At 43.1% G+C, this 13106-nt stretch overlaps 1 protein-coding gene across 4 annotated transcripts in view; it reads right to left on the bottom strand.

Moving 5' to 3' along the window:
• Positions 1-3208: 3208 nt before the first annotated feature.
• The window catches only part of crebbpa (CREB binding protein a), a 78284-nt gene continuing 68386 nt past the window's right edge, over positions 3209-13106 (bottom strand). For all 4 annotated transcript variants that reach the window (XM_041784271.1, XM_041784273.1, XM_041784272.1 and 1 more), the window contains 8 exons: positions 12660-12810; positions 11325-11471; positions 11115-11228; positions 8677-8842; positions 8284-8451; positions 7770-7931; positions 7242-7523; positions 3209-6797 (listed from right to left, as the gene is read on the bottom strand). In XM_041784271.1, the coding sequence (XP_041640205.1) occupies positions 4503-6797; positions 7242-7523; positions 7770-7931; positions 8284-8451; positions 8677-8842; positions 11115-11228; positions 11325-11471; positions 12660-12810 (3485 nt within the window). In that variant the 3' untranslated portion in view covers positions 3209-4502. The remainder of the gene's footprint in view (positions 6798-7241; positions 7524-7769; positions 7932-8283; positions 8452-8676; positions 8843-11114; positions 11229-11324; positions 11472-12659; positions 12811-13106) is intronic.

Here is a 13106-nt window from a genome sequence, read left to right as displayed (position 1 = left end):
AATGTCAATTCAGCCCTTTAAATCATCCCTAGACCCTTTACCTGCTTTATTTGTCCAGAAGAAATGAGGGAACAGACCACACTAGTCCACAAAACTACTCAACAGTTAATTGTCCAATTACTTTTACTTACTCCTTCGGGGGCACTGAATAAAATGGCTCTAATTCCTAAAAGGCAAAGTTTTGTGAAGGCTGTAGTTCTGCATTTCAGTCACATATTGATTCTTTTATTTAAAAACCATTTTTAGTGGTGGACAGAAGCAATGTGATAAAGATTGTGCAGTTGTTCATGTGCATACAGACCAAACCAGAGGCAAAGCTAGGAATCTGGGGGCCCCAGAAAGATTTTTTACTTTTTTTTTTTTTTTTTGTCAGCCACCAGAACATGTTGCTCTTTTAAGAATCAAATTTTAATGTATGTTTTAACTAAAACTTCCCTATGTTAATGAGCAACATTTTTACTTTGGTTGAATTATTTACTTGTGCCGATAGCCATTTCTATTTCAAATAATGCACTGTTGTACGGATTTGTCCTCATGAGTGAACGGAAAGCATGGGATGCTTTCTATAAATATTTTGTCTTGTTTTCTCACATCCTTTGGCTGAGTGTTGAAGGTAATTTGGAAATGGCTTGCCTTTCTTATCTCTGGGTGCCTTTTTTGGTATGTCTGCATTTTATAGGCCAGTCTGCAAACAACTGCCTCTCTCTCTTTATCAGAGAGCTTTTCTGACCATTAACCTAGGCCGGCTGGCAAAAATACAAAAAAAGGGAAGAGCAGGGCCCCCCCAGTTTTTTGTTTAATTTGATGCAAATTTCAATCCATTGACCAATTAATTTAGTCAATTCAGTAGTGACTCTAATTAATAAGAACAAATAAATGAAGAAAGACAAGACAAGGACGTGCTAAAAATAGATTACTGATGATTAAAAACTCTGACGAAAAGTAGGTTTCTTTTTGTTACAAAGATGAGATGAGACTAGAATGTATGTGCCGGACTGACGGACATTCAGATTCTGTGATATTTCACCTCTGTGGGTCTAACCTGCTGTCTACCAAAACAACCTGAGGAGAGAGAGCTGGTGGAGCGACGGGCCTGGGTGTGTGAAGCAGAGACAGAGAGAGGAGCTGATAGATAAACACTCGGCCCTGTATTCTAGTGGTACTTTCTCTGGCCATTTTATGCAACATTTTTGCCACTTTAAAACAACTTTTTGCCACTTTTGCCTCTTTTACCCACTTTTTAAACCATTTTCATTACTTTATCTGGCCGTCTTTGCTACATTTCTGCCACTCTTAACTCATTTATTCCACTGTTTGCCCCTTTTTTATCCCTTTAAACCTCTATTCACTACTTTATCCAGCCATTTTTTCAACACTTTTGCCAATTTTTAAGCCTTTTCGGCCTTTTTTGGCCACTTTTAAACCACTTTTCACTGCTTTGCCTGGCCATTTTTTTCCACTTTTTGGCACTCTTAACTCATTTGTGCCACTCTTTGACCCTTTTTGTATCATCTTTAATCTGTATTCACTACCTCACTCAGCCATTTTTGAATCTTTTTGCCACTCTACTCATTTGTGCCAATTTATGCCACTTCTTCAAACTTCCTTTCACTACTTTATTTGGCCATTTTTAAAACATTTTTGCTACTCTTAACTAGTCTATTCAACTGTTGGACCTATTTTTCTACTTTCAAGCCCTATTCAATTCTTCATGCCAAATCTACAACATTTTTGCCACTCTAAAGCTGTTTCTGCAACATTTTTTGACTCAGCCATATTGGAGGGTTTTCAAGCACGAACTGCACGTTTAAATTCACACCACAATATCTCAGTTGGATGTAAGTCCGGACTTGGACTTGGCCACTCCGAAACCTTAATTTTGACAATACCATACCAACAGTAGGATATCCTCAATGAAAACCCGTTCTGCGTTGCTCAGGACCTCAGACTGAGCCAAAGGTTCACCTTCCAACATGACAATGTCCCTAAGCACACAGTCAAGACAACACAGGAGCAGCTTAGGGGCAACTCTGTGAATGTCATAGAGTGGGCCAGCCAGAGCCCTTACTTGAACCCTGTCCAACATCTCGTAAGAGATGTGAAAATGGCTGTGCACCGACAGTTCCTATCCAGCTTGAGAATATTTGCAAAGAATGGCAAAAAATTCCCCAATCCCAGGGTGCAAAGCTTGTTGCATCATATTCAAAAAGTCTTGAGGCAGAGGCTGTAATTGTTGCCAAGTCAACATGATAATTCATTTTTTTAAAATAGAATTTTTAGAAACCTAAAATTCTGTTTTCACTTTGTCATGATGGTGTACTGAGTATAGATTACTGAGGAAAAAAAATTAACTGTATTATCAGGTTGCAACATGACAATATTGAAAGAGTAAAGGGGTTCAGAATACTTCCTGAACCCACTGTAAACAGAGATGCTTTGCTAGCTCAGTCTAGTTAAAATCAAATATCTGGTGGGGAGCAGGTGGCCTAGTGGTTGAAGGCGCTCCCCATGTACGCGGGCGGCCCGGGTTCAAATCCAGCCTGAGGCCCTTCCCCTCATGTCTCTCCCCCACTCTTGACCCTGTTTCTGACTCTATCCACTGTCCTCCTCCATCTAATAAAGACACAAAAATGCCCAAAAATAAGTCTTTAAAAAAAAATCAAATATCTGCTGAGAATAACACTGAACAAGTATAGCTCCTAAAGCCTTGAGTTTCTCATGTATTAGCTCATATAGCACCGCATGGTCCTGCTTATGCTGATGGAGGAGACATGAGTGAGTACGGTTTCTATCTGCAACATCATCTGATGGCTTGATTTGAGCTCGCTTCAGACAACTACAGCCATCACCAGCCACATTTTATAACAGTCTCATAACAAATCCTGTTAGATGATGACAATATTCCCAATTTTACACAATGTACCTTTGACTGAAATATTATGTTCTTTTAAAATGTCATTATTTACATTTGGGCATGAATCATTATTTTTAGAACATATTTAAGTTTTCTGCATTTATTCAAGATAAGCTATTTCTGATGAACAGAGACAGTCTGCAAAATGCTGCATCTCTACATCTTAGGCTTAAATTTACCCTGATGGCTGTGAGAAATGTCATTTTAGAGCCTAACTGGTGCTGTACCTAGTATTTTGACTTTTGTATTACTGACTTTTATAAAATAAACACAAACAGGCGGAGAGATGCCTCATCATTCAGACAACAGAGTACTGCTCTTCTGTTGCACACAGTTTATTTAACAATATGGTATACAAGTAAGAAATGAGTCTTTAACCAGTTTATACAGTGATTTCATTCTCTCTTCCTTATATTTATAGTATTTTGCTTAATAGCTTGATTTACAATAGGAGAAAAAGTAAATCCCCCCCAGTTCAAGTTTTTGTGAGAGAGGAATGAGGGTTGATAACATTTAGTTTTCCTCGGGGTGAATCTCAAACGTGCCCTTCATCCCTAAATCGCACACAGCTTGGTGTAATATTTAGAGGATGTGGGGGTGGTCCGAGGTGTGGCCTACAAACAACCGCCGATCATTCCACCTCAGCGTAGGGGGCTGGCCTCTTTCTCACTCTCTCTTTACACTTTACAACATTTGTATGACAAAAAAAGTATGACAAATTCTTTTTTAATGTCAAAGCAACAATTTTCTACACCAGCAAGACAGATTTTTTTTTAAACTTCCAAGCCACTGAGATGCAGCTGCAGTCCTTGTTTGTGAAACCAGTCAAGGTGTAGTTACTTTAGTGACTGTGTGACTTTGTGTCAGTGTCTTCATGTGCGCCTGCTAACATGCCCGCAGTCCGTTTCCTATTTTAATACAACTGAGTGCTCTTCATACACAAAGAGGAGGGGAACTGTCCCTGAACGCAACATCTTGGAGTAATGGTACAACACTAGATTACAATTGCCAGCAATGACAGCTTGAGAAGAGAACAAAACCTGGTGCAATTCCCAGACAAATTATTTTACAGTTTCAACACAAATATGCTTTAAGTTTCTTTTCCAAAGGTACAAAATAAAAAGATATGAATAATATAATGCAATTTTACATTTTCTTAAAAAAACTGAAGAAAAGAAACAAGAAAGGCATGAAACCATACCAAAAACAAACCAAAAATAAATTGAGTAATTGAACAGATTTGGTCTCAAACAAAAAATATATTCTTTGTGATTTAAATTTCATTTAAGAAGCAACTTGCAAATCCCTCAAACATCTTAAGGAAGAAAATACCCATCAGCTGGGTTTAGGAAACAGTTACATTCCCTAAAAGTGTTGTCTTTTTTGTTTTTCTGCAACCAAATTTTCTTTTTTCTTTTTACAACAGTTGAAACTTTTTACATGTCAGTACAAAAAAGTTTTTAACCTTAGAAAGAACAAACAAAGCCCTCTGACGGGGAAAAGAGTCTGAGGGAGAACAAGGACGAAGAGGAGTGGGAGGAGGGGTCCCTGGGAGCGACACTGCGTTCTTCAGTTCCCAGCAGAAATGCTACAATCCCTCCACAAACTTCTCCAAAGTGTCCCCTGTAGCATCTCCCACCATCCCCAAGTCACTGTTCAGACCCCCTCTGTTGGGCGTGTTAAGCTGCGGTAGCATGGCGCTCTGCTCCGGCGTCCCCAAGTGTCCCTGCTCCATGGATGCTGACAGTGGGCCTCCCAGACCTGGGTGCGGGGAAGCCGAGTGGGGTGGGTGAGGGTGCTGTGGCGAGGGTTGCGGCTGGCTCTGAACTTGTGGCGAGGGGCTGGAATGTGGACGCTGCTGCTGAGGCTGCTGCTGTGAGGGCGGACAGGGGGACTGGACCGGCGCAGGGGAGCGGACCTGGTTGTTGAGGGTGTTGGCTAGTGTGGGCTGACCTGGGAGGTGGGCTCCACCTTGGGGCTGGCCGGCCAGCAGGTGGGTCTGGGGGCTCATGGGACTGGGCTGGGCGGGAGAGCCCATCTGCTGCTTGAGGACGGCCTGCTGCTGAGGGGGGAGCTGCTGCTGCTGCTGCTGTTGTTGTTGGAGCAGCCGCTGATGCAGTAAGTTCTGAGTGGAGTCCATCCCCATCCCAGGCTGCGTCATCTGAGCCATGGGTGAGAGATGACCCATGGGACCCCCAGCTGTTCCTGTACCCGCCTGCATGGCTATCTGCTGCTGCTGCTGCTGCATGCGGAGCTGGGAGTATGTAGCTGCTGTGCCCTGCGCCTGAGCGGGGAACTGTCCCGGATGGCCCTGAGGCATCACTCCCTGCTGCTGCTGCTGCTGTTGCTGCTGCTGCCGTAGGAGCTGCCGGCGGTACAGCTCCTGAATCTGAGGGGTGGTGTTGTGTGCTGCATTCATCAGCTGCCCTTGGGCCCCTAATGCAGCCATGCCCTGAGCAGGAGGCTGCTGGGGCTGCTGAGGGGGCATCCCTGGCCTCTGCACAGCGCCCCCTGGCATGGCCATGGCCTGCATTGCCTGCATACCGGGCTGCTGCTGCTGCGCTGCCTGTTGCTGCTGCTGCTGGGGCTGGTTGGCGTGGTACTTGGCTGTCCTCTGTTTGATGAAAGCAGCCATCAGCTGAGGGTTGGACTTCAGGATGTTTAGGACCTGCTGCTGCTGCTGGGGCGAGCTGGGAGACTTGAGAGTACGGAGCAGGTCTTGCAGGGCATTGGGGGCAATAGCACCCGGTCTTTGGGGTGTCTGAGGCCGAGCACCCGGCTGCTGGGGAATCATCATCCTTGGGCCGGTTTGAGGCTGCTGCCCAGGAGCCATCATGGCCCTCTGCATGGTCATGGGTTGCTGGGGAGTCTGCCCTGGAACAAGGCCTGGTTGTTGGTTCTGAGCTGCCTGCATTGGTCCTGCAGCAACAGGCCACTGTCCTGGGGCAATGCCTGGCTGCATGACCTGAGGTCCCCGGGGCCCCGGCACCATCTGCATCGGTGGCTGCATCGGCCCAGTCATGCGCTGCTGTTGCTGCTGCGGGTTCATGGTCAGGCCGTTCATGTTGACCCTGTAGTTCTGCTGGTTCTGCTGGGCCTGAGCCATCATCTCAATATGACGCGCCATCTTTACTGCTGCGAGGGGTGGCTGCTGCTGAAGCTGCTGTGGGGGCTGGGGCTGCTGGGGGAGGGGGGACTGCTGCTGGTGCAGAGGGGAGGCTTGGGGTCCTGGCTTGCCCTGAGACACTGGAGCCTGGGGCTGGCCATTGCGAGGGGCGGTAGGGAAAGAAGGGGACATTACACCGGCTGAATTGGGGGTCTGTGGTTGGTTGGAAAGGGGCTGCTGGGGCGTCTGGGGAGTGTTGGGCTGGGGGTGGGATGTGGGAGTGTTGGGAGCAGCTGTGGCCGGTGGGGAGGGTAGCGGCATGGTTCGGCCTTGCATGGTGGCCATCCTTCTTCTCATGAGCTGGGCCTGCTGGAGGCGGTGCTGCAGCTGCTGCTGGCGGAGCTTGTGCTTGATATTCAGGCAGAACGGGACGGGACACTTGTTCTCCTGACAGTGCTTTGCATGGTAACAGCATAAAGCAATAAGCTGCTTGCATACAGGGCAGCCACCATTGGTTTTGCGCTTGCAGCTCTTGGTGTGCTGCACCACTCGCTTCATCTTCTGGCAGGACGGCAGGGAGCAGTTGGCGTTGCGACACTGACAAGCGTGGACCAGCGACTGGATGCAGCGCTGGATACTCAGGCGCCGGCTCTCTTGTGGGCTCTTGGAGGCCTCTCCGCTCTGGCTGTTGTTGTCGTCGTCCAGACCAAGACCCCACTTCACCATCTGGTGCTCGTGCCCCTTCGTGTTGTAACAACTAATGCACAGATCAAAGTCCTGCAGTAAGGAAGATGGGAAAAGTCATTAAAATGAGTTTTGGCTGAACAATTTGGAAAACAATCCACTGTTAATTGCGATACCCCCTCCCCCATGTTGCGATTTAATATGCGATTATTCTTTAAGTTCCTCATCTTGTATATTTTTCGCCAAACACAAGTAATGTATCATTGTACATTATAACCAATACAACATTAGATTGATCACACTAGGATTGAATGATTTTGAAAATATATCTAATTGCACTAATTTTATATAATATTTGATATTCAATGAAATTGTTGTATTAAAAGAAGTGATCATTTTTATGTCATTCTCAATCTGATTTAGAAAAACACAAAACAAGGAAAGCAGGATTTTTGTGAACTACTGGCTAAAACAACAGACACTTGAATGTTTGCATGATGTGTAGAGCATAATCTCTGCTGCCAAACATGAACCCACCTCGCAAACAGTGCAGTGCCAGCGTGTCTCTACATGGTGCTTGCACTCATTACATGTGTAGACAAAGCGGTCCTGTCCCTGGTTGTGCAGCTCAACCAGCATGCACATGGTGCTCCACTTGCACCTCCTGAGAGAGCTGAACTCCCAGTGCTTGTCCCTGGCCAGCGTCAGGAAAGCATCACGGCCATCCATTAGGTCACAAGAGAGCAAGGGGTCAGGGTCAACGATGGGCGGTAGGGTGTTGGCCATGGGACCAGAGTGGAGGTGGATCACAAAGAACACCTTCAGCAGAGAGGGAATACAGACATGAGGTATGGAGAAGCAGCAGCAAGACTTTAAAAGGACTTCAGAGATATGAAATGATTCACATCAAATATTAAGGAAGAAACTTTTGTTTTCCTCATTAACGTCTATCCTTTATTCACTAGCATGCCCTCAAATTCATATCGAGTCTTCATTAAATGGCTTTTGAAATAAATAGATAAAAACTCCAATGTAAGAAACCACAAACACTAAAACAGGTCAGACCTCTTTGTGCTTCTCCATGGTGGCGTAGAGTTTCTGGGACAGGTCATTGGCTACATTCGGCATCCCAGGCTTCTTCTTATTGGCTCGGCTCACACTGCTTTTGTTTTTATTGGTCTTCTTGTTGTTCTTCTTCTTAGCGTTTTTGCTGTCACCTGGTGTGCCCTGTGAGGGATGTACAATGACAAATATTAAGGGGTAAAATATTTTCATTTGTTAAGATGCTTCTCATCATTGAGAGGCTTTCGGTATAAAGCATCAATCAATAAAGCATTTTCATGTTGCACTGTTATCTTTGTTGCTACCTTAGTCTAACATCTGGTTATAAATTATCAAATTTTAAAAATCCATTCAAAATTTTAATACACAATGATAATCCAGTCTATAAACAATGAGAATATTTATTTTATGAGATTTTAAATAGCCATGGTTGTCAGGGATGACTAAAAAATGACAGAGTGGTTGAGGAATATCTTTGCCAGTAAAATGTCATCAAACTGCAACATGACAGTCGCACCTCAGGAGTCTCAGAGGCTGCTGTGTTCTCCTCCTTTTTCCTTTCCTCCTCCTCCTGCTCCAGCTCCTTGATGCTCTCCTCCAGCACATTGGGCCAGAAATCGCCTTCAAAGTATGGCAGCTCGTTGGCACTTGTCAGGCGGTCTTCTGTCGCTTGTTTGAAGATGTCCTAAACATGACAAAAGACAATGATCAGGCAAGATTTCAAAAAGGTTTGTCTTTACAGAATCAAATTAACTAAGCATATACCTTTTCTTACAGTTACCTGTTAACAGCACAAGTGGTAGAACTCAGTACTACTCACAGAAAACACACAAAGACAGCTCTGTTTTCTTCTTCTTAACCACAGACAGCACAGTTGTGTCAGGGCTTCAACAAGATTCTTCTTCCATACCTTGTAGTCATGCAAGATCCTTTCTGCATAAGCCTTGTCCAGCATCTTCTTGTACCAATCCTGCAGCCTCTTCGGTTTGGGGATCTTCTGATCGGGAGGATGGCAGTGGAAGATGTAGTCGTCTCCTTCGCTAGGGGGACATGCCCAAATGTGTCCTTGGGCATAGCTGTGGGGACAAGCAGGGAGAAAAATAGATAAAATGTTTTATTTCAGGACATCTGCCACTGTCAAAATCAATACCAGCAATAATTTACTCCTTATGCCCCAACTCGCATGGGGTTAGTAGTACCTCAGGAACTCTGGGATTTGTAATAATCATGCAGGACGTCTGTGTTTTTAGTCCTGTGCACATCGTCCATGTCTGTAATTTTCAGAGTAAAAATTCTGGGGAAAATAACCAACCATATTTCAGCTCACACAAAGGTCCACAGGTAATATGAATCCTGTGAGTTACTGCCTAGTCAGGCTTTCTTCAGGGGGAAGGGGTTGTAACAAGCCACACGCCGTTCTGTCTTTCACTTCACACAACAGGGGACGCACAAGAATGACGTCACGCTCTACATAAAAAAGTGCATGTCTGTCAGTCTGTTGTGGAAGCTGGTTGTGTATAAACCCACCTCGCAGTAAAATTCTAAACGTTGGGGTAGTTTAGGCCCTCGTTTAAACAAGAATTCACCTCTGGAAAAACTACCAATTCAACTCAACTTGAATCTGCTCAACTACTCAACTCAACTCAAGTCTACTCAACCTCAGGAAAAGGTGCAGACGGGAGGAGACTGACACAGATGCTGCCAACGCAGCTGACTGACTGACAGCTGATAGTGAGTTAAACGAAAGAGGCTGTGACTCTGTGAGTAACAAGAGTTTTTTTTAATTTGCATGGCTGCATGACTTTTTCTTTGAACTGAACTGGGTTTTCTTGCGTTGAAACTGAACTGAATGACGTTTTATTGCTGAACTGAACTGGGTTGTTTTGCCTCTGGGACTGAACTGAATTGCGTTTGAAACTGAACTGAATTAAAGAGGGGGAGGGGATTTAAAGAACTGAAATCAATGAACTTGGAAAAAAAAAGAGCCTGTAAAGGTATTTTTGAGTTGTTGTTTGGGGGGACTTTGTTAAGGGGTTTTTGTTTCATTATTATTGTTTTTTGTGTGTGGGTTTTTTTTTTTCTTTCATTTTAATACAAACTTGATTCTTTAACTGAGAAAGTTGGTACAGGTTTCCATTTCTTAAAAATTTTGGGTTGTTGAGTTTTATACTTTTACATCTTTTCAGTTGGTGATTTAAATCAAGTGGTGACTTGAAGACCAAACTGACTTTTGCCAGGTTTACCCTTGGCTGGCACCCCAGAAATTAAAAGAAAAGGAAAGTCAAAACACTAAAAACCATCACAATCTCTGTAACTAAGGGTGGAAATTACATTTTTCTACAGCCAATGCGGCTTTTTCCTGTGCTCCTCTTTCTGACTGATAAAAATATAGGCAGTGAAAGAGATTGCTAAAAAAGTTTTGACACATAAAGGTTATAAACGGCACTTCTTTATCAGTTTATTTCAGCCCATGTGTAAAAATGGCTTTATTTTACTTTACTTATTTAAACTCTACACGCAAATGTACGTGTATGCACTGCTCCTTTCCTCATATGCACAGATTCTGCTCCACTTACTATAGTTTCTCTCTGCAAGTGCATTACGTTATATCAGTATTACTTACCCATACCTTGTATACAAAACATAATTTACGATTTAAAATCTGCTGCTCAACATTAGTGATTAGGCTTCAACAGCTGATCTGTGTGAGGAGGGCTGCTATGGATGTGTTATGATCACAAATTTATAGATTGCAGAATAACATCATTAGCATCAGCTACATCAAAACTGTTAAAAAGTGACAGGAGAGGTTCTTAAATAGGATTAGATGTCTCCGTTTTTCATACATCAACAGGGGGATGCTTGACTTTCTTGCTCTTCCTCTGTCTGATCAACAGCAGAAACACACAGGTAACTTAACAGAGCTCAATGTGTAATTTGGAGTTAGGAGATATTTCACTAGTTGATTAGTCATGGATAGCTTGCTACAGATCTAAAAAGAAATGTTAAAATAGATATGTATAGAGGGAAAAACACTTAAACTCTGGTTAACAGCATTCATAAGACACATGCAAGAAACGTCGCCTGCAGAATACGATGTACACAACATTGCATTTTAGTAGGAATTTTAGAAATAAAAATTGACTTCATTTTTGATGCCCTTATGTTTACCTTCAGAAATGTCTATAAATTGGAGCACATCACATACTTCATTTATCCTGTGCAAATGCACCACACCAAACACTGACGTCGGGGTAATTTACAGATTATCAAAGGTCGACTGGTAATAGTAGTCTCATGTAAATAGTACTCAAAATGAATTCTTCTTAGAAGCAATGTCAGACGTACCCTAGCTTCTTGACATATTCCAGATAGCCGATGAGGATCTCATGGTAAACTGCTGTACGTAGAGTCCGAGGTCTGAAGAAGTGAATACTGTCAAGGTATGATATGTAGACCCGTCTGCAGAGGCAGAAAGAAAGAATATGGTTAATTTAACCCAGAAAAAGTACCTCACTTGCATTTCTTTAGTCCCTTAAAGTAACAGGATGTTCATACCTAGTGTTTGGGAATGGGCACTCAGAGCCATACTCCTGCACGTGCATTCCAAAGAAGCACACATCTACACCATCAATCTCCTCAAAGGCAAAAAGTGCTTTGGTTCTGTAGGGAAAGGCCTCAGGCATTTCACCTGTGTCCACAAACCTGATATAGAAAAGGAGAAAGAAGTATTAGAAATAGGGCTGTCAGCATTAAGGCCCACATATAGTGTCCTTTTTTTTAAAATCATCAGTAATTGCAGGCTTTGAGCACACTTTAGTTAAGTCACTACAACGTCTCCCTACAGGCACTGTCATGTCAAGTAAGTCCACCACAGCTCCTTAATGTCTCACTTCACTTTAAAAAACTCAGGCAGCTCAGTGGGAACATCAAAAGTTTCCTTTTCAATCCATAATAAGTTTCCCTTTCTATTGTTATGTTCAGGTTAAACTCTTTCATCTCCCTATCAAATAAGGTCTGTATCTACACAGGAAGTCAAGTATCCTTAGTTTAAGATAACAGAGAAAGCCAAATGACAAAACAACTTTTTTTAATGCAAAATAGTGGAATTTTAAAATGCACCAAAGGGATGCAGTTAATCACAATTAACTACAAACGTTCTCTAAATTGATTAAAATTTTGAATCTTTTGACAGCCCTAATTACTAAAACTACTACAATCTAATATGCTTTCTCTGACTCTTTGTAGATGGAATTTAACATCAGTTGCTAGATAACAAAACTATAAATTAAAGTTTTTTGTAGTTGTACAGATTCATAAAGTTAAAATAATCCTTTATTGTGTAGCTGAAAAGGTTTCGGAAGAGTTACAAGCTGCCTGACAAAATGGTTGTGTGTCCCTGTTTTCAGCAGCTTAATTCAAGTGGCCTTGAGTCAATAAAAAAGAAACATCCCTAAATCAGTCAACCTGAAGATAACAGGTTCTTGGATGAGGGTCCGCTCCCTGCGAGCACAGGACGAGCTTTGCACACTTTGATCTTGTATGATGAAACGGTGAACAGCCCTCCGAGGTACTCAGGGTGGGTGTGCACTCCATCTTGTCAAACATGCAGGTTCCACCATCACTCAGAGAGGTATAAAAGCTTTATAGAGGGCATTTAGCATTGTATGGCAGGGACAATAAAACAAGCTCAGAACAAATACGAGCTGGGCTGGGGCATCGACAAATCAGAGAGGCGGAGATAGGAATGTGGCTGTCTTTGATATTATGGCTTTTCTCATCTTCACTCTGAATTCTTTATTATTCAAAAAGGATTACTTTAGTTCATGATTTTAGGAACGTGATGGATCAGATGATTATAACCTGATCCCGCCATCTATATGATGCTCTTACCTGGTTTTCATGCCTGGTTTAACTTCCACCGTTTTGTCAGAGCTCGCCACCACTCGCACAAACACCTCTCCTGCCTCTGGATGGTTCTGTCTCTTCAAGTATTTATTCACACGGTCCTCTATGTACATTCCCAATCGTGTCGACTGCAGGCCTGCAGTATAAAAACGCACAGGAGAAAATGTAGAAAAGTTACGGGATTAACAAAAAGCAGAAGTTGCATTTAGTCTTAGACAACCTTCAATAGCCTTCAGCAAACAAGAAGAGCACAACACTTCATTTGTGTGAGAGCTCAAATCTGTTTGCACTAGACACCATGAAAGACACATTTTCTCAAAAGCTGAAGGAGAATACCAGCGAAACCACAAAGTCAACATAAAAAATAACAAGGGGACCACAGCAGCAGAGCCAATGAGAGGCAAACACATGCAGACCATGTGCAGGTGGATA

Source organism: Cheilinus undulatus, linkage group 4 (assembly GCF_018320785.1).
Source record: "Cheilinus undulatus linkage group 4, ASM1832078v1, whole genome shotgun sequence".
Lineage (NCBI taxonomy): Eukaryota > Metazoa > Chordata > Actinopteri > Labriformes > Labridae > Cheilinus > Cheilinus undulatus.
Note: the sequence above shows the minus strand (reverse complement) of the source record. Positions and strands in the feature narration are given on the sequence as shown.